The 25,410-nt window shown below is 50.1% G+C and overlaps 1 protein-coding gene across 6 annotated transcripts in view; it reads right to left on the reverse strand.

The window, feature by feature from the left end:
* cux1b (cut-like homeobox 1b) overlaps positions 1-25,410 on the reverse strand; it is a 149,024-nt gene that overhangs the window by 65,779 nt on the left and 57,835 nt on the right. For all 6 annotated transcript variants that reach the window (XM_046293672.1, XM_046293671.1, XM_046293670.1 and 3 more), the window contains exons 4-9: positions 22,533-22,611; positions 17,503-17,640; positions 15,591-15,714; positions 11,225-11,301; positions 10,927-10,993; positions 838-886 (exon numbers count right to left, since the gene is read on the reverse strand). In XM_046293672.1, the coding sequence (XP_046149628.1) occupies positions 838-886; positions 10,927-10,993; positions 11,225-11,301; positions 15,591-15,714; positions 17,503-17,640; positions 22,533-22,611 (534 nt within the window). The remainder of the gene's footprint in view (positions 1-837; positions 887-10,926; positions 10,994-11,224; positions 11,302-15,590; positions 15,715-17,502; positions 17,641-22,532; positions 22,612-25,410) is intronic.

The following is a 25,410-nucleotide window of genomic DNA, read 5'->3' on the forward strand; positions in this document are numbered from 1 at the left end:
AGCGTAATTAGATTCATATTTAGAACTCATAACATTCCCCCCCAGCGTAATTAGATTCATATTTAGAACTCATTAACATTAACCCCCCAACGTAATTAGATTCATATTTAGATAACATTCCCCCAACGTAATTAATTCAATTTAGAACTCATAACCCCCCTCAACGTAATTAGATTCATATTTAGAAGTAACAACCCAGTAATTAGATTCATATTTAGAACTCATAACATTCCCCCCAGCGTAATTAGATTCATATTTAGAACTCATAACATTCCCCCCAACGTAATTAGATTCATATTTAAAACTCATAATATTCCCCCAACGTAATTAGATTCATATTTAGAACTCATAACAATCCCCCCCCCCAGCGTAATTAGATTCATATTTAGTAACAACCCAGTTGGGGGGCTAGTAATAACCCAGTTGGGGGGGGGGCTGGTAATAACACCGTTGGGGGGGGCGGTAATAACCCAGTTGGGGGGGGGGGTAATAACCCGGTTGGGGGGGCTGGTAATAACCCGGTTGGGGGGCCGGTAATAACCCAGTGGGGGGGGGGGCTAGTAATGACCCAGTGGGGGTTATTTATTAATTTAACCAGGTAAGCCAGTTAAGATCAAGTTCTCATCTTCAACTGTGACCTGGCCAAGATAAAGCAAAGGAGTGCGACACAAACACAGAGATACACACGGAATAAACAAAACATACAGTCAATAACACAATAGAAAAAAACACAATAGAAAAAAACACAATAGGAAAAAAAAGTAACCGGAAACATAGAAATAGATCATGGTTCCATTAGCCAATAACGACCAAGGCCCTAAAGGGATGCAGACTAACCTGATTGGCTCTCTCCAGATCTGTCATCACCATTTCAATCTCATCGGCCCTAAGGAGGAAGAAGAAGAAGAGGAGGTGTTGCTAAGGAAACACACAGAACAGTGATCACCACAACATGAACACACACATCCCTACACCCACTAACACACCCGGAGGTTCCCAAAGCTTGAAAATACATTGGTGTTGCATGTTCCACAATTTAAAACACACCCTTGCATGGACACAAGGCTCGCACAGCAGTCCCTGTTAAAACCCTCTCTATTTCACCTTCATCCTTTGATTGTGAATTCAATAACCTCTGCAGTTTATGTGTGTGTGTGTGTGTGTGTGTCTAAACCCGGCTCACACTAAAACATTACACTAATTGATCTCGGATTCTTACCACTCACTAATCTGATAGCTATGGTAGCTAATCTGATAGCTATGGTAGCTAATCTGATAGCTATGGTAGCTAATCTGATAGATATGGTAGCTAATCTGATAGCTATGGTAGCTAATCTGATAGATATGGTAGCTAATCTGATAGATATGGTAGCTAATCTGATAGCTATGGTAGCTAATCTGATAGATATGGTAGCTAATCTGATAGATATGGTAGCTAATCTGATAGCTATGGTAGCTAATCTGATAGCTATGGTAGCTAATCTGATAGATATGGTAGCTAATCTGATAGCTATGGTAGCTAATCTGATAGCTATGGTAGCTAATCTGATAGCTATGGTAGCTATGGTAGCTAATCTGCTAGATATGGTAGCTAATCTGCTAGATATGGTAGCTAATCTGCTAGATATGGTAGCTAATCTGCTAGATATGGTAGCTAATCTGATAGCTATGGTAGCTAATCTGATAGCTATGGTAGCTAATCTGATAGCTATGGTAGCTAATCTGATAGCTATGGTAGCTAATCTGATAGCTATGGTAGCTAATCTGATAGCTATGGTAGCTAATCTGATAGCTATGGTAGCTAATCTGATAGCTATGGTAGCTAATCTGATAGCTATGGTAGCTAATCTGATAGATATGGTAGCTAATCTGATAGCTATGGTAGCTAATCTGATAGATATGGTAGCTAATCTGATAGCTATGGTAGCTAATCTGATAGCTATGGTAGCTAATCTGATAGATATGGTAGCTAATCTGATAGATATGGTAGCTAATCTGATAGCTATGGTAGCTAATCTGATAGCTATGGTAGCTAATCTGATAGCTATGGTAGCTATGGTAGCTAATCTGCTAGATATGGTAGCTAATCTGCTAGATATGGTAGCTAATCTGCTAGATATGGTAGCTAATCTGATAGCTATGGTAGCTAATCTGATAGCTATGGTAGCTAATCTGATAGCTATGGTAGCTAATCTGATAGCTATGGTAGCTAATCTGCTAGATATGGTAGCTAATCTGATAGCTATGGTAGCTATGGTAGCTAATCTGCTAGATATGGTAGCTAATCTGCTAGATATGGTAGCTAATCTGGTAGCTATGGTAGCTATGGTAGCTAATCTGCTAGATATGGTAGCTAATGGCAGGAAAGGGAAGCTAATCTGATAGCTATGGTAGCTAATCTGATAGATATGGTAGCTAATCTGATAGCTATGGTAGCTACTCTGATAGCTATGGTAGCTAATCTGATAGATATGGTAGCTAATCTGATAGCTATGGTAGCTAATCTGATAGATATGGTATCTAATCTGATAGCTATGGTAGCTAATGGCAGGAAAGGGAAGCTAACCCGGGTCGCTGGCGTAACTTCCCTAAGCATCACGCCGATAAGGTTGACGGACTTGGTGGGGACTCTTAAACATGGCTCATCGAGCGGGTCACTACAATATGATCCTGTTCCCACAGCATAGTGTAGCCCAATGCTCATCTGCTAGGGGCGTGCGTCATCTCTCTCCTGCTAGGTCAAAGTTCAACAAGGAGGATTCCTCTTTCATTAACCTTTGGTGTAAGGACGGGTGCCTGACACAGTCACAACGGAGCCTGCACGCCAAATGACTCGGCATATAAAATCCTTAATTACATTAACACCCTAACATTTAATTACAGGTGATTATGCATTACGTGCCTAATTACCTTAATTTAGGCTATCTGTAATTCTGCGTCTATGTAAGAGTGTTTTTCAATAACCATTATAAAAATCGGGAACACACTGTCAGTAAGTGTGTATGTATGTGTGTGTGTCTGTGTGTCATAGCTTACTATTGTCTGATCTGAATAGAGCTTAGCAAACACACAGCTGGGTTGTGGTCACCATGACGCTGGAGGCAAGACAGCAGAATGAATGGACCATGGGGGCTATTCCCTCTCTAATGGTTAAAAGCATCTATCCATTTAGGTAAAGCCATGCTGTGTGTGTGTGTGTGGTGCCTCACCAGAGCGATCGTGTAAAACCTCCCATAAGGACAGAAACACACACACGACAGGATGCGTTCCTGTTACCTATCCAACCAAGCACACAATACAGCACATCTGGAAATGTGATCACTTAAATCAAAGTAGAGCTACAGATCTGGACAGCGTCAACACACACACACACACACACAATACAGCACATCTGGAAATGTGATCACTTAAATCAAAGTAGAGCTACAGATCTGGACAGCGTCAACACACACACACACACACACACACACACACACACACACACACACACACACACACACACACACACACACACACACACACACACACACACACACACACACACACACACACACACAGATTTCTTTACATACTTATCAGATAAGCTACTACTTCTATACAGATATAGGCGTACAGAAGTTGGCTAATTCGCACATTTTCGATCAGAATGTTATAAAGTATTATACTAACTCCGGGTAGGTCTAAAGCAGTCAGCCTCCAGATCAACTGTCCCGAGGCCGTTGCCGCGCCAGCGCGCCATGCCTTCATTGGCCTGCACTAGCAGAGCCTAATAATAGCAACACCACAACAAACCTTTACAAAAATGATTTATTAACTTTATCAGGGTAATATCAAAAGTCAGTCAATGCTTAAAGGGGAAATATAAACAAGTTGGTCGTGTTTGGTTTCTCCTTGTCGTGGTCTGAATGTGAGTAGCATAGCAGGCCAAGCGGTCATTCTATTATAACATTATGTTCTGCCCCTGAACAGGCAGTTAACCCACTGTTCCTAGGCTGTCATTGAAAATAAGAATTTGTTCTTTAACTGACTTGCCTGGTTAAATAAAGGTATATAAAAAAAGAATGAACCGGAACAAGGAGGTGTGTGTGTGTGTAATCATTTATTTGAATGGTACATCTCTAGTCTATTGATTCACTGGGGAAATAAAGATGTAGCCTAGGTCACAATACAGGTGAATGAATATTCAAGAGGAGTGTGTACCATGCACGTTGGGCTATTGAGCTTGATTGGGTTGATTTCACGAGGCTGTAGATGAAAAGCAAATCTGTTTCCCTTCCGATTGGGACTCATTGTACTGATCAACAGCTTTTACATAGAACAAACAATCTCTCATTTTATAGAGGTGTGTGCTGTCTCTTTAAAACCGATGAGTACATTCTCACACACACACTCTGAGGCTCGAGCAAAGACGACCATGACTGGGAGAGACGAGTGGCAGGGGAGATGAAGTTAATTAATTACATTTTTGGTAAAAATCTACTTTGAAATCAGCAATATTTTGCGTTACGGTTAGCATGTTATCACAAACTAGGTCCTAGGGTAGTGAATAGATTTTAGCTTCAGGTATAAGCTAACAAGGAAAGTTAGTCTACAACACAACAAAGTGTAGTAATGGACATTGTTTTGCGAACAGTAATTAACAGTTTAAATTTCAACATGCCATGTTGCATTATTTAAGTGGTGAAGCAGCCCAGACTCCCAGTGAAGCAGCCCAGACTCCCAGTGAAGCAGCCCAGACTCCCAGTGAAGCAGCCCAGACTCCCAGTGAAGCAGCCCAGACTCCCAGTGAAGCAGCCCAGACTCCCAGTGAAGCAGCCCAGACTCCCAGTGAAGCAGCCCAGACTCCCGGTGAAGCAGCCCAGACTCCCAGTGAAGCAGCCCAGACAGTGAAGCAGCCCAGTGAAGCAGCCCAGACTCCCAGTGAAGCAGCCCAGACTCCCAGTGAAGCAGCCCAGACTCCCAGTGAAGCCCAGACTCCCAGTGAAGCAGCCCAGACTCCCAGTGAAGCAGCCCAGACTCCCAGTGAAGCAGCCCAGACTCCCAGTGAAGCAGCCCAGACTCCCAGTGAAGCAGCCCAGACTCCCAGTGAGCAGTGAAGCAGCCCAGACTCCCAGTGAAGCAGCCCAGACTCCCAGTGAAGCAGCCCAGACTCCCAGTGAAGCAGCCCAGACTCCCAGTGAAGCAGCCCAGACTCCCAGTGAGCCCAGCCCAGACTCCCAGTGAAGCAGCCCAGACTCCCAGTGAAGCAGCCCAGACTCCCAGTGAAGCAGCCCAGACTCCCAGTGAAGCAGCCCAGACTCCCAGTGAAGCAGCCCAGACTCCCAGTGAAGCAGCCCAGACTCCCAGTGAAGCAGCCCAGACTCCCAGTGAAGCAGCCCAGACTCCCAGTGAAGCAGCCCAGACTCCCAGTGAAGCAGCCCAGACTCCCAGTGAAGCAGCCCAGACTCCCAGTGAAGCAGCCCAGACTCCCAGTGAAGCAGCCCAGACTCCCAGTGAGCAGTGAAGCAGCCCAGACTCCCAGTGAAGCAGCCCAGACTCCCAGTGAAGCAGCCCAGACTCCCAGTGAAGCAGCCCAGACTCCCAGTGAAGCAGCCCAGACTCCCCCAGTGAAGCAGCCCAGACTCCCAGTGAAGCAGCCCAGACTCCCAGTGAAGCAGCCCAGACTCCCAGTGAAGCAGCCCAGACTCCCAGTGAAGCAGCCCAGACTCCCAGTGAAGCAGCCCAGACTCCCAGTGAAGCAGCCCAGACTCCCAGTGAAGCAGCCCAGACTCCCAGTGAAGCAGCCCAGACTCCCAGTGAAGCAGCCCAGACTCCCAGTGAAGCAGCCCAGACTCCCAGTGAAGCAGCCCAGACTCCCAGTGAAGCAGCCCAGACTCCCAGTGAAGCAGCCCAGACTCCCAGTGAAGCAGCCCAGACTCCCAGTGAAGCAGCCCAGACTCCCAGTGAAGCAGCCCAGACTCCCAGTGAAGCAGCCCAGAAGCAGCCCAGACTCCCAGTGAAGCAGCCCAGACTCCCAGTGAAGCAGCCCAGACTCCCAGTGAAGCAGCCCAGACTCCCAGTGAAGCAGCCCAGACTCCCAGTGAAGCAGCCCAGACTCCCAGTGAAGCAGCCCAGACTCCCAGTGAAGCAGCCCAGACTCCCAGTGAAGCAGCCCAGACTCCCAGTATCAATTTAAACAAATTCTAGTACTGAACCCTTTTTCATGTTCTGGTATTGAAAGTGTGTTGACGTTTTGGTATACAGTGCATGGAGAGAGCTGAGGTGGTGGTAACCAACCAGGGAGAGATGGAGAGAGCTGAGGAGGTGGTAACCAACCAGGGAGAGATGGAGAGAGCTGAGGTGGTGGTAACCAGGGAGCGATGGAGAGAGCTGAGGTGGTGGTAACCAACCAGGGAGAGATGGAGAGAGCTGAGGTGGTGGTAACCAACCAGAGGTGGTGGTAACCAACCAGGGAGAGATGGAGAGAGCTGAGGTGGTGGTAACCAACCAGGGAGAGATGGAGAGGTGGGGAGCGATGGAGAGAGCTGTGGTGGTAACCAACCAGGGAGAGATGGAGAGAGCTGAGGTGGTGGTAACCAACCAGGGAGAGATGGAGAGAGTAACCAACCAGGGAGAGATGGAGAGAGCTGAGGTGGTGGTAACCAGGGAGTGATGGAGAGAGCTGAGGTGGTGGTAACCAACCAGGGAGAGATGGAGAGAGCTGAGGTGGTGGTAACCAGGGAGAGATGGAGAGAGCTGAGGTGGTGGTAACCAGGGAGTGATGGAGAGAGCTGAGGTGGTGGTAACCAACCAGGGAGAGATGGAGAGAGCTGAGGTGGTGGTAACCAACCAGGGAGAGATGGAGAGAGCTGAGGTGGTGGTAACCAACCAGGGAGAGATGGAGAGAGCTGAGGTGGTGGTAACCAACCAGGGAGAGATGGAGAGAGCTGAGGTGGTGGTAACCAACCAGGGAGAGATGGAGAGAGCTGAGGTGGTGGTAACCAACCAGGGAGAGATGGAGAGAGCTGAGGTGGTGGTAACCAACCAGGGAGAGATGGAGAGAGCTGAGGTGGTGGTAACCAACCAGGGAGAGATGGAGAGAGCTGAGGAGGTGGTAACCAGGGAGCGATGGAGAGAGCTGAGGAGGTGGTAACCAGGGAGCGATGGAGAGAGCTGAGGAGGTGGTAACCAGGGAGCGATGGAGAGAGCTGAGGAGGTGGTAACCAGGGAGCGATGGAGAGAGCTGAGGAGGTGGTAACCAGGGAGCGATGGAGAGAGCTGAGGTGGTGGTAACCAACCAGGGAGAGATGGAGAGAGCTGAGGTGGTGGTAACCAACCAGGGAGAGATGGAGAGAGCTGAGGTGGTGGTAACCAGGGAGAGATGGAGAGAGCTGAGGTGGTGGTAACCAACCAGGGAGAGATGGAGAGAGCTGAGGTGGTGGTAACCAGGGAGTGATGGAGAGAGCTGAGGTGGTGGTAACCAGGGAGAGATGGAGAGAGCTGAGGTGGTGGTAACCAGGGAGTGATGGAGAGAGCTGAGGTGGTGGTAACCAACCAGGGAGAGATGGAGAGAGCTGAGGTGGTAACCTGAGGTGGTGGTAACCAGGGAGATGGAGAGAGCTGGATGGAGAGAGCTGAGGTGGTGGTGGAGAGAACCAGGGAGAGGATGGATGGAGAGCTGAGGAGGTGGTAACCAGGGAGCGATGGAGAGAGCTGAGGAGGTGGTAACCAGGGAGCGATGGAGAGAGCTGAGGTGGTAACCAGGGAGTGATGGAGAGAGCTGAGGTGGTAACCAGGGAGCGATGGAGAGAGCTGAGGTGGAGCTGAGGTGGTAACCCGATGGGGAGCTGAGGTGGTGGTACCCAGGGAGCGATGGAGAGAGCTGAGGTCGTGGTAACCAGGGAGTGATGGAGAGAGCTGAGGTGGTAACCAGGGAGCGATGGAGAGAGCTGAGGTCGTGGTAACCAGGGAGTGATGGAGAGAGCTGAGGTGGTAACCAGGGAGCGATGGAGAGAGCTGAGGTGGTAACCAGGGAGCGATGGAGAGAGCTGAGGTGGTAACCAGGGAGCGATGGAGAGAGCTGAGGTGGTAACCAGGGAGTGATGGAGAGAGCTGAGGTCGTGGTAACCAGGGAGCGATGGAGAGAGCTGAGGTCGTGGTAACCAGGGAGCGATGGAGAGAGCTGAGGTCGTGGTAACCAGGGAGTGATGGAGAGAGCTGAGGTGGTAACCAGGGAGCGATGGAGCTGAACTCAGACAGTGTGTGTGTTCTTTGAAAGCCTTCTCCCTGAGCCTCTTAACCTTCACCATCTCCCATAATCCTCCAGCACTCCTCTGATCGTCGGTTGGGCGGCACACAGACCAAGCACGGAATTAGGAAAATATTCACTAAAATCCCCCATAAAGTTATTTATATTCCTGTCATTGAAGATCAGTCTGACATGCTATTCCCGTACAGTGTGTGTCATTGACTTGTCCCTATATGACACAGCAGTGTAGTATCATATAGAGAACATAAGGGTGGTACTGGAGGTAAAGAGGCGTTTTGGTGAGGAGCCAAATCTGTGTGATACATCATCTTATTCAGTACAAAATCAGGCCAGATTAAATCAGGCACGCAAAGCAAGATGATTAACCCCCCCCCCCCCCCCCTCGGCTGGCAGATAACATGCTGGAGCTCAAGAATACATACAGGTCCTCTCTGCAGCTCCGTTGGTAAAAGCATGGCTCTTGAAACGCCAGGGTAGTGGGTTCGATTCCGGGGACCACCCGTATGTAAATAATGGAGTCGCTTGGGATAAAAAGCTTCTGCTTAACGGAATATATTAAATACTGAGCGTACAAAAGAAGAACACCTGCTCTTTCCATGACAGACTGACCAGGTGAGATCTATGATCCCTTATTGATGTCACTTGTTAAATCGACTTGTAGGTCGTGTAGGTGAAGGGGAGGCGACGAGTTAAAGCAGGATTTTTAAGCCTTGAGACAATTGAGACATGGATTGTGTTTGTGTGCCATTCAGAGGGGGAATGAACAAGACAAAAATATATAAGTGCCTTTGAACAGGGTTTGGTTTTAGGTACCAGGCGCTCTGGTTTGAGTCCTCAGACCAGAAATACAGGCATAGTTTAGAGACAAAACAGAGTTCTCCCAGGGGCCCCCAGAGCTAGCTGTACCACTAGAGATTCTGGGTTCGAGTCCAGGCTCTGTCCGCAGTCGGCCGCGACCGGCAGACCCATGGGGCGGAGCACAACTGGCGTGGGGAACCACCCATATGAAAACGTAAACATCCCATGATTGGCTATTGTCTCCACGGGGTTACAGTGGGTTCGCTGGAGAGGGAGGAGCCCAGACAGACGTCATGTTAAAAAAAAAACATAACGGATGACTCTTTTCTCCCAGCATTCCACAGGGACACGAGAACCAATCAGCATACTAGAAAATCAGGGGGGAGACAGTGGCTATTGAACATGTCTATTGAAAAGTGTCCATTGAGAGCATGCTAGTCACTGAGTAACAGTAAACCAATTACACAAATACAGTAGCACAACAGTCAGTAGCTCCAGACCCTGGGTGACAGGGGGAGCCCCCAGTGCATCAGGCCAGGAGACAGAACCTCTCTCTGGGGTTGGGTAGAGTCTGGTTCCCCTGGTGTCTCAGAACTGGGTGGTCAGCCCTGAAATAACCCTGAGCAAGAGCCTCAAGGACACACCACATTCTACTCTGACAGAAACATCTGATGACAGCCCAGACACACGGCCCACGCAGACGGCCCAGACACACGGCCCAGACAGACACACGGCCCACGCAGACACACGGCCCACGCAGACACACGGCCCACGCAGACACACGGCCCACGCAGACACACGGCCCAGACACACAGACACACGGCCCAGACACACAGACACACGGCCCAGACACACAGACACACGGCCCAGACACACACCCAGACACACAGGCAGAAGGCCCAGACACACGGCCCAGACACACAGACACACGGCCCAGACACACGGCCCAGACACACACGCAGACGGCCCAGACACACACGCAGACGGCCCAGACACACACGCAGACGGCCCAGACACACAGGCAGACGGCCCAGACACACAGGCAGACGGCCCAGACACACAGGCAGACGGCCCAGACACACAGGCAGACGGCCCAGACACACAGGCAGACGGCCCAGACAGGCAGACGGCCCAGGCAGACGGCCCAGACACACAGGCAGACGGCCCAGACACACAGGCAGACGGCCCAGACACACAGGCAGACGGCCCAGACACACAGGCAGACGGCCCAGACACACAGGCAGACGGCCCAGAAACACAGACAGACGGCCCAGAAACACAGACAGACGACCCAGACACACAGGCAGACGGCCCAGACAGACGGCCCAGACACACAGACAGACGACCCAGACACACAGACAGACGGCCCAGACACACAGACAGACGGCCCAGACACACAGGCAGACGACCCAGACCCACAGACACACGGCCCAGACAGACACGCAGACGGCCCAGACACACACGCAGACGGCCCAGACACACGGGCAGACGGACACTAGGGCATATAGTCATTCAGAGGCCAACAAACACATCTTTATAAGCGACTGTATCACAGCTCCCCAGTGTCCCTCACTAAGACTAAAGGGCGTACAGACAGAACCCCGTCCAGTGGTATATTTGGTGATTTGGAAAGTATAAATAACAATATAATCTCTCAGTATTTACAGTGTATTGCTAAAGCCTGGATTTAGACTGGCTGTTATTGAGCAGCAAAGAGAAAGTCCAACTCTGGGATTTCCTCTGGATGGAGAGGATCACAGGATCACAGGATTATATCAGAGGACTATGAGAGAGCTGTAGTGACTGGAAATTAACCACAGGAGTATGTGGTGGGATGAAGAAAACGTGGAGGAAACACACAGAGGTCAGCTGAAACTCACTTGGCTGTGCAGTCCTCGTCATACTTAGTCTTCAGATCAAAGAGCTCTGCCTGAGTTGTTTCAAGAGCTGAAAACAGCCAAGAAACAACAGCTGTTAGTGAGGCCAACGGTGTGTGTGTGTGTGTGTGTGTGTGTGTGTGTGTGTGTGTGTGTGTGTGTGTGTGTGTGTGTGTGTGTGTGTGTGTGTGTGTGTGTGTGTGTGTGTGTGTGTGTGTGTGTGTGTGTGTGTGTGTGTGTGTGTGTGTGTGTGTGTGTGTGAGACAGATACAGGACAGGTGGTGAATGGACGGGTAGATACCTGTCTGTAAGGCCTGGGCCTTGTGGTCAGCCTCAACCAGCTTAGAGGACATGGAGTTCTGGCTCTCCTGGAGCGTTCTGGAAACAGAGAGATGGAGGGATGTGGAGAGACAGAGAGAGATGGAGGGATGGAGGGACAGAGAGAGATGGAGGGATGGGAGAGACAGAGATGGAGGGATGGGGAGGGATGGGGATGGGAGAGACAGAGAGAGGGATGGAGGGATGGGAGAGACAGAGATGGAGGGATGGGGAGAGAGAGAGAGAGATGGAGGGATGGAGGGATGGAGGGACAGAGAGACATGGAGGGATGGGGAGGGACAGAGACATGGAGGGATGGGGGAGAGACATGGAGGGAGAGACATGGAGGGATGGGAGAGACAGAGATGGAGGGATGGGAGAGAGACATGGAGGGATGGGAGAGAGAGAGACATGGAGGGATGGGGAGAGAGAGAGATGGAGGGATGGAGGGAGAGAGAGATGGAGGGATGGAGGGACAGAGAGAGATGGAGGGATGGGAGAGAGAGAGATGGAGGGATGGGAGAGACAGAGATGGAGGGATGGGAGAGACAGATGGGAGAGGATGGAGGGATGGGAGAGACAGAGATGGAGGGATGGGAGAGAGAGAGATGGAGGGATGGGAGAGACAGAGATGGAGGGATGGGAGAGACAGATGGAGGGATGGGAGAGAGAGAGATGGAGGGATGGGAGAGACAGAGATGGAGGGATGGGAGAGAGAGAGATGGAGGGATGGGAGAGAAAGAGATGGAGACATGGTGGGATGGGAGAGAGAGACATGGTGGGATGGGAGAGAGAGACATGGTGGGATGGGAGAGAGAGACATGGAGGGATGGGAGAGAGAGACATGGAGGGATGGGAGAGAGAGACATGGAGGGATGGGAGAGACAGAGAGAGATGGAGGGATGGAGGGACAGAGAGAGATGGAGGGATGGAGGGACAGAGAGAGATGGAGGGATGGAGGGACAGAGAGAGATGGAGGGATGGGAGGGACAGAGAGAGATGGAGGGATGGGAGAGACAGAGATGGAGGGATGGGAGAGACAGAGATGGAGGGATGGGAGAGACAGAGATGGAGGGATGGGAGAGACAGAGATGGAGGGATGGGAGAGAGAGAGATGGAGGGATGGGAGAGAGAGAGAGAGAGATGGGAGAGAGAGAGAGAGAGATGGGAGAGAGAGAGATGGAGGGATGGGAGAGAGAGAGATGGAGGGATGGGAGAGAGAGACATGGAGGGATGGGAGAGAGAGACATGGAGGGATGGGAGAGAGAGACATGGAGGGATGGGAGAGACAGAGAGACATGGAGGATGGGAGAGACAGAGAGACATGGAGGAATGGGAGAGACAGAGAGACATGGAGGAATGGGAGAGACAGAGAGACATGGAGGAATGGGAGAGACAGAGAGACATGGAGGAATGGGAGAGACAGAGAGACATGAAGGAAAGGGAGAGACAGAGACATGGAGGAATGGGAGAGACAGAGAGACATGGAGGAATGGGAGAGACAGAGAGACATGGAGGAATGGGAGAGACAGAGAGACATGGAGGAATGGGAGAGAGAGAGAGATGGAGGAATGGGAGACCGAGAGAGTTGGAGGAATGGGAGAGTCAGAGAGAGTTGGAGGAATGGGAGAGACAGAGTCATCAACCATGAGTTACTGAACGCCATTTAGAATAAGACATTAGGTCAGAGAGTGAGAGTTACATCAGCCCAGACTCCCTTACAGTTTAATTCTATAATACCAAACAAGTCTACTGTCAAAACTCCCTATTTTCTCACCATTTCTCATCCAGTTTCCTAGTAGATACTGTAACTCTCCTCTCTATATTCCTAGTAGATACTGTAACTCTCCTCTCTATATTCCTAGTAGATACTGTAACTCTCCTCTCTATATTCCTAGTAGATACTGTAACTCTCCTCTCTATATTCCTAGTAGATACTGTAACTCTCCTCTCTATATTCCTAGTAGATACTGTAACCCTCTCTATATTCCTAGTAGATACTGTAACCCTCCTCTCTATATTCCTAGTAGATACTGTAACTCTCCTCTCCTCTCTATATTCCTAGTAGATACTGTAACTCTCCTCTCTATATTCCTAGTAGATACTGTAACTCTCCTCTCCTCTCTATATTCCTAGTAGATACTATAACCCTCCTCTCCTCTCTATATTCCCAGTAGATACTGTAACTCTCCTCTCTATATTCCTAGTAGATACTGTAACTCTCCTCTCTATATTTCTAGTAGATACTGTATCTCTCCTCTCTATATTCCTAGTAGATACTGTACCTCTCCTCTCCTCTCTATATTCCTAGTAGATACTGTACCTCTCCTCTCTATATTCCTAGTAGATACTGTAACTCTCCTCTATATTCCTAGTAGATACTGTAACCCTCCTCTCCTCTCTATATTCCTAGTAGATACTTTAACTCTCCTCTCCTCTCTATATTCCTAGTAGATACTGTACCTCTCCTCCTCTCTATATTCCTAGTAGATACTGTAACTCTCCTCTATATTCCTAGTAGATACTGTAACTCTCCTCTCTATATTCCTAGTAGATACTGTAACTCTCCTCTCTATATTCCTAGTAGATACTGTAACTCTCCTCTCTATATTCCTAGTAGATACTGTAACTCTCCTCTATATTCCTAGTAGATACTGTAACTCTCCTCTCTATATTCCTAGTAGATACTGTAACTCTCCTCTCTATATTCCTAGTAGATACTGTAACCCTCCTCTCCTCTCTATATTCCTAGTAGATACTGTAACCCTCCTCTCCTCTCTATATTCCTAGTAGATACTGTAACCCTCCTCTCCTCTCTATATTCCTAGTAGATACTGTAACCCTCCTCTCCTCTCTATATTCCTAGTAGATACTGTAACCCTCCTCTCCTCTCTATATTCCTAGTAGATACTGTAACCTCCTCTCCTCTCTATATTCCTAGTAGATACTGTAACCCTCCTCTCCTCTCTATATTCCTAGTAGATACTGTAACCCTCCTCTCCTCTCTATATTCCTAGTAGATACTGTAACCCTCCTCTCTATATTCCTAGTAGATACTGTAACCCTCCTATCCTCTCTATATTCCTAGTAGATACTGTAACTCCTCTCTATATTCCTAGTAGATACTGTAACTCTCCTCTCTATATTCCTAGTAGATACTGTAACCCTCCTCTCTATATTCCTAGTAGATACTGTAACCCTCCTCTCCTCTCTATATTCCTAGTAGATACTGTACCTCTCCTCCTCTCTATATTCCTAGTAGATACTGTAACTCTCCTCTCTATATTCGTAGTAGATACCGTAACTCTCCTCTCTATATTCCTAGTAGATACTGTAACTCTCCTCTCTATATTCCTAGTAGATACTGTAACCCTCCTCTCCTCTCTATATTCCTAGTAGATACTGTACCTCTCCTCCTCTCTATATTCCTAGTAGATACTGTAACTCTCCTCTCTATATTCCTAGTAGATACTGTAACTCCTCTCTATATTCCTAGTAGATACTGTAACTCTCCTCTCCTCTCTATATTCCTAGTAGATACTGTAACCCTCCTCTCCTCTCTATATTCCTAGTAGATACTGTAACCCTCCTCTCCTCTCTATATTCCTAGTAGATACTGTAACCCTCCTATCCTCTCTATATTCCTAGTAGATACTGTAACTCCTCTCTATATTCCTAGTAGATACTGTAACTCCCCTCTCTATATTCCTAGTAGATACTGTAACCCTCTCTATATTCCTAGTAGATACTGTAACCCTCCTCTCTATATTCCTAGTAGATACTGTAACCCTCCTCTCCTCTCTATATTCCTAGTAGATACTGTACCTCTCCTCCTCTCTATATTCCTAGTAGATACCGTAACTCTCCTCTCTATATTCCTAGTAGATACCGTAACTCTCCTCTCTATATTCCTAGTAGATACTGTAACCCTCCTCTCTATATTCCTAGTAGATACTGTAACCCTCCTCTCCTCTCTATATTCCTAGTAGATACTGTAACCCTCCTCTCCTCTCTATATTCCTAGTAGATACTGTACCTCTCCTCCTCTCTATATTCCTAGTAGATACTGTAACTCTCCTCTCTATATTCCTATTAGATACTGTAACTCTCCTCTCTATATTCCTAGTAGATACTGTAACTCTCCTCTCTATATTCCTAGTAGATACTGTAACTCTCCTCTCTATATTCCTAGTAGATACTGTAACCCTCCTCTCTATATTCCTAGTAGATACTGTAACCCTCCTCTCTATATTCCTAGTAGATACTGTAACCCTCCTCTCCTCTCTATATTCCTAGTAGATAATGTACCTCTCCTCCTCTCTATATTCCTAGTAGATACCGTAACTCACCTCTCCTTCTCTGCATAGTCATTGTGGAGCTGGACCTGTTTCTCCTGGACCAGGTTCTCAGCCTGGTTCTTCAGGGACTGCTCATAGTCCCGGATCTTCTCCTTCAGGGTTTTAATAGTCACCTCTAGACCAGGTGAGAGAAGACATCATGAGATAGGGGGGGGGGGCTGTGCTGAGGGATGTCTGGCTGGCTGTGAGAGGAAACCACACAGAGAGGAAACCACACAGAGAGGAAACCACACAGAGAGAGGAAACCACACAGAGAGGAAACCACACAGAGAGGAAACCACACAGAGAGGAAACCACACAGAGAGGAAACCACACAGAGAGGAAACCAGACAGAGAGGAAACCACACAGAGAGGAAACCAGACAGAGAGAGGAAACCAGACAGAGAGGAAACCACACAGAGAGGAAACCAGACAGAGAGAGGAAACCAGACAGAGAGAAGAAACCACAGAGAGAGGAAACCACAGAGAGAGGAAACCAGAGAGAGGAAACCACAGAGAGAGGAAACCACAGAGAGAGGAAACCACAGAGAGAGGAAACCACAGAGAGAGGAAACCAGACAGAGAGAGGAAACCAGACAGAGAGAGGAAACCAGACAGAGAGAGGAAACCAGACAGAGAGAGGAAACCAGACAGAGAGGAAACCACACAGAGAGGAAACCACACAGAGAGGAAACCACACAGAGAGGAAACCACACAGAGAGGAAACCACAGAGAGAGGAAACCACAGAGAGAGGAAACCACAGAGAGAGGAAACCACAGAGAGAGGAAACCACAGAGAGCAAAAGTGGTGTAATAGGTGGATGTCTGAGAGGGCAGGGAAGTGAGAGGAAGTGAGATAAAGATTGAGAGCACTGCTGATTGTTGGATTTGATTGAGAGTTCTCAGCACTGTGCACGAGTGAGTGATTTAAACCCCATTCTCCCTGTTCTGACACACAATCAATAGCGGACAGTTCTTTCAGAGCCCTCTTACCCGGCCACTGTTTAACACCTTAAACATTTTGGTTGCTGGGATCAATGTCAACTGCTGAGGGTTTCTCTGTCTGTGTGTGTGAGGAGGGGACGGGGGGTTCTCTGTCTCTGTGCGTGTGAGGGAGGGGGGTTCTCTGTCTCTGTGTGTGTGAGGGGGGGGTCTATTCAGTCTGAAAGGATAAAGGATTAGGAAGTGGAATAATCAATAGCGGAATAGAACGCTGCTGCTATCGAGGTGTTCCAATTAACTGTCTCACCCTCCATCTCCCTCCCGACACCCCTCCATCTCCCTCCCTCCCTCCCGACACCCCTCCATCTCCCTCCCTCCCTCCCGACACCCCTCCATCTCCCTCCCTCCCTCCCTCCCGACACCCCTCCATCTCCCTCCCTCCCTCCCTCCCGACACCCCTCCATCTCCCTCCCTCCCTCCCTCCCGACACCCCTCCATCTCCCTCCCTCCCTCCCTCCCGACACCCCTCCATCTCCCCCTCCCTCCCTCCCGACACCCCTCCATCTCCCTCCCTCCCTCCCCCCTCTCCTCTTCAGCCCTCCCTCCTCTTCAGCCCTCTCCTCTTCAGCCCTCTCCTCTTCAGCCCTCTCCTCTTCAGCCCTCTCCTCTTCAGCCCTCTCCTCTTCAGCCCTCTCCTCTTCAGCCCTCTCCTCTTCAGCCCTCTCCTCTTCAGCCCTCTCCTCTTCAGCCCTCTCCTCTTCAGCCCTCTCCTCTTCAGCCCTCTCCTCTTCAGCCCTCTCCTCTTCAGCCCCTCCTCTTCAGCCCCCCTCTCCCCTCCCCACCCCCACCCCACCCTCTCCACCCCCACCCCACCCTCTCCACCCCCACCCCTCAGCATTTCTAAATATTCCACTGTGTCTGGCACACCTCTTTCCTTCCTCCTTCTCCCTCCGTTGTATCGGTTTGTGAGTGAGTGACTCACCCTGGTTCTTGACCTCGGCAAACTCTTTGTTGTAGTCCTCTAGAGTCTCTCTGAGTTTGAGGTTCTCTGTCTCGATGTCGTGCATCCGCTGGAGCTTCAGCTGGAGCTGCTGACCCAACTCCAGCACAGGGACGGGGTCTGAGAAAACACACACACTATGTTATACACACACAGGGAGCTAGCTAGTGTGGGAAGTGGTCCTGTTGAGAAACAGCCGTTAGGATTAGCTACAGTCATCCACCCTACTCTACACAGCTCAGAGAGACAGAGAGACAGAGGTCTCCCACGCCAATAAAGCCCTTTTGAATTGAGAGCGCGACAGAGAGGAAGCATTTCGTACGACAAATGACACGGTGATTCCCCATGTGCCACTAGTTTAAGTCAGAGTTGAGTTGCGGATCAGTGTTGTCTGTTGCTCTGATAAAGTGGGGCTTGTCTGTCAGTCTGATTCTCACCGGTGGGGGACGGGTGGTTCCGGTTCCGGTTGGAGCGAGTGGTCGCATCTGCACGTCGCTCCAACGGGTAGTATAACTTTTATAACTTTTTCATTATATTTCATTATATCACAACGGTTTGATTTGTCTTATCTTAGCAATTTCTTCTCAGCTAGCTACATAGCCGTCTTTGTATCAAAGATAATTGCGTAATTATCGTAGGTCCTAACGTAGTCTTCACTAGCCAGCTAGCTAACGTCCATTGATTAGCTGCACTGGAGAAACTGTTACACTCAACTGAACGACTTGATCAGTGTAGTGTTAGCTAGCTACATAGCTGTCTTTGCTGTCTTCGTATCATCGTATCATCGTATCCAAGATAATTGTGTTGTTTAGGTTTAGAGTGTGTAGTCTTAGAGTGATTATCTTAATTTACCGAGGTTAGCTAGCCAGCTATTTGTCGTCCTTAACGTAGGTGACTCTGCTAGCTAGCCAACAGCTAGCCAACGCTAGCCAACGTCTTCTGTATAGAACTCAACTACCCGGTCGCATTCACAGGTTGTATCACATTTTCACTTCATTTTCATTACAGTACAACGGTTTGATTTGTTTGATCGTAGCTAGCTACTTAGCTAGCTACATAGCCGTCTTTGTATCAAAGATAATTGTGTAGTCTAGAGCGATTTTCTAGGTTCGCTAGCCATCTATTGTCGTTCTTTTAACGCAACGTAACGTAAACAACACTGCTAGCTAGCCTGCTAGCCCCGAATAGCAACACTGCAGAAACCATTACACTCAACGGAACGACTTGATTAGTGTAGTGTCAACAACGCACCCACTGCCAGCTGGCCTACTTCAGCAGTACTGTATCATTTTAATCATTTTAGTCAATAAGATTCTTGCTACGTAGCTTAACTTTCTGAACATTCGAGACGTGTAGTCCACTTGTCATTCCAATCTCCTTTGCATTAGCGTAGCCTCTTCTGTAGCCTGTCAACTATGTGTCGGTTTATCCCTGTTCTCTCCTCTCTGCACAGACCATACAAACGCTCCTCACCGCGTGGCCGCGGCCACCCTACTCTGGTGGTCCCAGCGCGCACGACCCACGTGGAGTTCCAGGTCTCCGGTAGCCTCTGGAACTGCCAATCTGCGGTCAACAAGGCAGAGTTCATCTCAGCCCATGCCTCCCTCCAGTCCTCGACTTCTTGGCCCTGACGGAAACATGGATCACCACAGACAACACTGCTACTCCTACTGCTCTCTCTTCGTCCGCCCACGTGTTCTCGCACACCCCGAGAGCGTCTGGTCAGCGGGGTGGTGGCACCGGGATCCTCATCTCTCCCAAGTGGTCATTCTCTCTTTCTCCCCTTACCCACCTGTCTATCGCCTCCTTTGAATTCCATGCTGTCACAGTTACTAGCCCTTTCAAGCTTAACATCCTTATCATTTATCGCCCTCCAGGTTCCCTCGGAGAGTTCATCAATGAGCTTGATGCCTTGATAAGCTCCTTTCCTGAGGACGGCTCACCTCTCACAGTTCTGGGCGACTTTAACCTCCCCACGTCTACCTTTGACTCTTTCCTCTCTGCCTCCTTCTTTCCACTCCTCTCCTCTTTTGACCTCACCCTCTCACCTTCCCCCTACTCACAAGGCAGGCAATACGCTCGACCTCATCTTTACTAGATGCTGTTCTTCCACTAACCTCATTGCAACTCCCCTCCAAGTCTCCGACCACTGCCTTGTATCCTTTTCCCTCTCGCTCTCATCCAACACCTCCCACACTGCCCCTACTCGGATGGTATCGCGCCGTCCCAACCTTCGCTCTCTCTCCCCCGCTACTCTCTCCTCTTCCATCCTATCATCTCTTCCCTCCGCACAAACCTTCTCCCACCTATCTCCTGACTCTGCCTCCTCAACCCTCCTCTCCTCCCTCTCTGCATCCCTTGACTCTCTATGTCCCCTATCCTCCAGGCCGGCTCGGTCCTCCCTCCCGCTCCGTGGCTCGATGACTCATTGCGAGCTCACAGAACAGGGCTCCGGGCAGCCGAGCGGAAATGGAGGAAAACTCGCCTCCCTGCGGACCTGGCATCCTTTCACTCCCTCCTCTCTACATTTTCCTCCTCTATCTCTGCTGCTAAAGCCACTTTCTACCACGCTAAATTCCAAGCTTCTGCTTCCAACCCTAGGAAGCTCTTTGCCACCTTCTCCTCCCTCCTGAATCCTCCGCCCCCTCCCCCCCCCTCCTCCCTCTCTGCAGATGACTTCGTCAACCATTTTGAAAAGAAGGTCGACGACATCCGATCCTCGTTTGCTAAGTCAAACGACACCGCTGGTTCTGCTCACACTGCCCTACCCTGTGCTCTGACCTCTTTCTCCCCTCTCTCTCCAGATGAAATCTCGCGTCTTGTGACGGCCGGCCGCCCAACAACCTGCCCGCTCGACCCTATCCCCTCCTCTCTTCTCCAGACCATTTCCGGAGACCTTCTCCTTACCTCACCTCGCTCATCAACTCATCCCTGACCGTTGGCTACGTCCCTTCCGTCTTCAAGAGAGCGAGAGTTGCACCCTTCTGAAAAACCTACACTCGATCCCTCCGATGTCAACAATTACAGACCAGTATCCCTTCTTTCTTTTCTCTCCAAAACTCTTGAACGTGCCGTCCTTGGCCAGCTCTCCCGCTATCTCTCTCTGAATGACCTTCTTGATCCAAATCAGTCAGGTTTCAAGACTAGTCACTCAACTGAGACTGCTCTCCTCTGTATCACGGAGGCGCTCCGCACTGCTAAAGCTAACTCTCTCTCCTCTGCTCTCATCCTTCTAGATCTATCGGCTGCCTTCGATACTGTGAACCATCAGATCCTCCTCTCCACCCTCTCCGAGTTGGGCAGCGCGGCCCACGGATTGCGTCCTACCTGTGGCTCCTACCAGGTGGCGTGGCGAGAATCTGTCTCCTCACCACGCGCTCTCACCACTGGTGTCCCCCAGGGCTCTGTTCTTGGCCCTCTCCTATTCTCGCTATACACCAAGTCACTTGGCTCTGTCATAACCTCACATGGTCTCTCTTATCATTGCTATGCAGGACACACAATTAATCTTCTCCTTTCCTCCTTCTGATGACCAGGTGGTATCGCATCTCTGCATGTCTGGCAGACATATCAGTGTGGATGACGGATCACCACCTCAAGCTGAACCTCGGCAAGACGGAGCTGCTCTTCCTCCCGGGGAAGGACTGCCCGTTCCATGATCTCGCCATCACGGTTGACAACTCCATTGTGTCCTCCTCCCAGAGCGCCAAGAACCTTGGCGTGATCCTGGACAACACCCTGTCGTTCTCAACTAACATCAAGGCGGTGGCCCGTTCCTGTAGGTTCATGCTCTACAACATCCGCAGAGTACGACCCTGCCTCACACAGGAAGCGGCGCAGGTCCTAATCCAGGCACTTGTCATCTCCCGTCTGGATTACTGCAACTCGCTGTTGGCTGGGCTCCCTGCCTGTGCCATTAAACCCCTTCAACTCATCCAGAACGCCGCAGCCCGTCTGGTGTTCAACCTTCCCAAGTTCTCTCACGTCACCCCGCTCCTCCGTTCTCTCCACTGGCTTCCAGTTGGCTCGCATCCGCTACAAGACCATGGTGCTTGCCTACGGAGCTGTGAGGGGAACGGCACCTCAGTACCTCCAGGCTCTGATCAGGCCCTACACCCAAACAAGGGCACTGCGTTCATCCACCTCTGGCCTGCTCGCCTCCCTACCACTGAGGAAGTACAGCTCCCGCTCAGCCCAGTCAAAACTGTTCGCTGCCCTGGCCCCCAATGGTGGAACAAACTCCCTCACGACGCCAGGACAGCGGAGTCAATCACCACCTTCCGGAGACACCTGAAACCCCACCTCTTTAAGGAATACCTAGGATAGGTTAAGTAATCCCTCTCACCCCACCCCCCCTAAGTTTTAGATGCACTATTGTAAGTGACTGTCCCACTGGATGTCATAAGGTGATTGCACCAATTTGTAAGTCGCTCTGGATAAGAGCGTCTCCTAAATGACTTAAATGTAATGTAATGTAATGGGTGGGGGGCGGGTGGGGTGGCGGGTGATTGACAGGCGTAAAGTAGGACGTGACGGGAGAGTGATGCTCATCATCATCCCCGCAAAATGAGCAGTGTATGTGTGTAACGCAGTGTATGTGTGTAACGTAGTGTGTGTGTGTGTGTGTGTGTGTGTGTGTGTGTGTGTGTGTGTGTGTGTGTGTGTGTGTGTGTGTGTGTGTGTGTGTGTGTGTGTGTGTGTAGGGTTCTGTAAATGTCCAGGCCTCAACACACAACACCCACTCCAACAAGCTATCCAGGCTGTATCACAACCAGGCGTGACTGGGAGTCCCATAGGGCAGCGCACATTTGGCCCGGCGTCATCGGGGTTTAGCCGGTATAGACCGTCATTGTAAATTTAAAAAATGTGTTCTTAACGACCTGAGTGGATGAAGGCCGGGTACTACACACAACCCTCTCCTCTCTTACCTGGGACATTATCTCCTCTCCTCTCTTACCTGGGACATTATCTCCTCTCCTCTCTTACCTGGGACATCTATCTCCATCTCTTACCTGGAACATCTATCAATCTCTTGTAGACGTTCAAGAATGAACCTTCTGCTTCTTTACTTCTTTTGCTCAAGGCATCGATCTGAAAGGAGGAGAGGATTAGAAGATGAGAGGAGACGATGAGAGGAGAGAGAAGAGGATGAGAGGAGAGAAGAGACGATGAGAGGAGACGATGAGAGGAGGGAGAAGAGGATGGGAGAGAGAAGAGACGATGAGAGGAGAAAAGAGGAACAATTTAATCAAAACACACAGATGGACAAACTGACAGCTAATAGCACTGCTTCGTTTTGGTGTGTTCCATGTTTGCATGTCTAGGTAGCCAAGTGGTTAGAGGAGGCAGGTAGCCTAGTGGTTAAAGGCAGGTAGCCTAGTGGTTAGAGGAGGCAGGCAGGTAGCCTAGTGGTTAGAGGAGGCAGGCAGGTAGCCTAGTGGTTAGAGGAGGCAGGCAGGTAGCCTAGTGGTTAGAGGAGGCAGGCAGGTAGCCTAGTGGTTAGAGGAGGCAGGCAGGTAGCCTAGTGGTTAGAGGAGGCAGGTAGGTAGCCTAGTGGTTAGAGGAGGCAGGTAGGTAGCCTAGTGGTTAGAGGAGGCAGGTAGGTAGCCTAGTGGTTAGAGGAGGCAGGTAGGTAGCCTAGTGGTTAGAGGAGGCAGGTAGGTAGCCAAGTGGTTAGAGGAGGCAGGTAGCCTAGTGGTTAGAGGAGGCAGGTGGGTAGCCTAGTGGTTAGAGGAGGCAGGTAGGTAGCCTAGTGGTTAGAGGAGGCAGGTAGGTAGCCTAGTGGTTAGAGGAGGCAGGTAGGTATCCAAAGTGGTTAGAGGAGGCAGGTGGGTAGCCAAGTGGTTAGAGGAGGCAGGCGGGTAGCCTAGTGGTTAGAGGAGGTAGGCGGGTAGCCTAGTGGTTAGAGGAGGCAGGCGGGTAGCCTAGTGGTTAGAGGAGGCAGGCGGGTAGCCTAGTGGTTAGAGGAGGCAGGTGGGTAGCCTAGTGGTTAGAGGGGGCAGGTGGGTAGCCTAGTGGTTAGAGGAGGCAGGTAAGTAGCCTAGTGGTTAGAGGAGGCAGGTGGGTAGCCTAGTGGTTAGAGGAGGCAGGTAGGTAGCCTAGTGGTTAGAGGAGGTAGGTGGGTAGCCTAGTGGTTAGAGGAGGCAGGTGGGTAGCCTAGTGGTTAGAGGAGGCAGGTGGGTAGCCTAGTGGTTAGAGGAGGCAGGTGGGTAGCCTAGTGGTTAGAGGAGGCAGGTGGGTAGCCTAGTGGTTAGAGGAGGCAGGTGGGTAGCCTAGTGGTTAGAGGAGGCAGGTGGGTAGCCTAGTGGTTAGAGGAGGCAGGTAGGTAGCCTAGTGGTTAGAGGAGGCAGGTAGGTAGCCTAGTGGTTAGAGGAGGCAGGTAGGTAGCCTAGTGGTTAGAGGAGGCAGGCAGGTAGCCTAGTGGTTAGAGGAGGCAGGCAGGTAGCCTAGTGGTTAGAGGAGGCAGGCAGGTAGCCTAGGGGTTAGAGGAGGCAGGCAGGTAGCCTAGTGGTTAGAGGAGGCAGGCAGGTAGCCTAGTGGTTAGAGGAGGCAGGTAGGTAGCCTAGTGGTTAGAGGAGGCAGGTAGGTAGCCTATTGGTTAGAGGAGGCAGGTAGGTAGCCTAGTGGTTAGAGGAGGCAGGTAGGTAGCCTAGTGGTTAGAGGAGGCAGGTAGGTAGCCTAGTGGTTAGAGGAGGCAGGTAGGTAGCCTAGTGGTTAGAGGAGGCAGGTAGGTAGCCTAGTGGTTAGAGGAGGCAGGCAGGTAGCCTAGTGGTTAGAGGAGGCAGGCAGGTAGCCTAGTGGTTAGAGGAGGCAGGCAGGTAGCCTAGTGGTTAGAGGAGGCAGGCAGGTAGCCTAATGGTTAGAGGAGGCAGGTAGCCTAGTGGTTAGAGGAGGCAGGTAGCCTAGTGGTTAGATGAGGCAGGTAGCCTAGTGGTTAGAGGCAGGTAGCCTAGTGGTTAGAGGCAGGTAGCCTAGTGGTTAAAGGCAGGTAGCCTAGTGGTTAAAGGCAGGTAGCCTAGTGGTTAGAGGCAGGTAGCCTAGTGGTTAGAGGAGGCAGGTAGGTAGCCTAGTGGTTAGAGGAGGCAGGTAGCCTAGTGGTTAGAGGAGGCAGGTAGCCTAGTGGTTAGAGGAGGCAGGTAGCCTAGTGGTTAGAGGAGGCAGGTAGCCTAGTGGTTAGAGGAGGCAGGTAGCCTAGTGGTTAAAGGCAGGTAGGCCAGTGGTTAGAGGAGGCAGGTAGCCTAGTGGTTAGAGGAGGCAGGTAGCCTAGTGGTTAGAGGAGGCAGGTAGGCCAGTGGTTAGAGGAGGCAGGTAGCCTAGTGGTTAGAGCGTTGGACTAGTAACTGAAAGGTTGCTAGACCAAATCCCCAAGCTGACAAGGTTGAAATCTGTCATTCAGCCCCTGAACAAGGCAGTTAACCCACTGTTCCCCGGTAGGCTGTCATTGTAAATAAGAATCGAAACGCTAATCCTCGGTCACCTTTTTAAAATTATTATTATTTTTGATATGCTTATGGTTAAGATTAAGGTTAAAACATTGATGCTGTTGAACTCTAATAACTAGTAGTTGTTTCTACTTCACACACTGTTGAGATGTTAATCTGATGACTGAAGCCATTCTGTTGTCTGTCTGTCTGTCTGGCCCTGCCATGTAAAACGTGACCATGTCTGTCTGTCTGTCTGGCCCTGCCATGTAAAACGTGACCATGTCTGTCTGTCTGGCCCTGCCATGTAAAACGTGACCATGTCTGTCTGTCTGGCCCTGCCATGTAAAACGTGACCATGTCTGTCTGTCTGTCTGGCCCTGCCATGTAAAACGTGACCATGTCTGTCTGTCTGGCCCTGCCATGTAAAACGTGACCATGTCTGTCTGTCTGGCCCTGCCATGTAAAA

This window comes from Oncorhynchus gorbuscha, linkage group LG13 (assembly GCF_021184085.1).
Source record: "Oncorhynchus gorbuscha isolate QuinsamMale2020 ecotype Even-year linkage group LG13, OgorEven_v1.0, whole genome shotgun sequence".
Taxonomy (NCBI): Eukaryota; Metazoa; Chordata; class Actinopteri; order Salmoniformes; family Salmonidae; genus Oncorhynchus; species Oncorhynchus gorbuscha.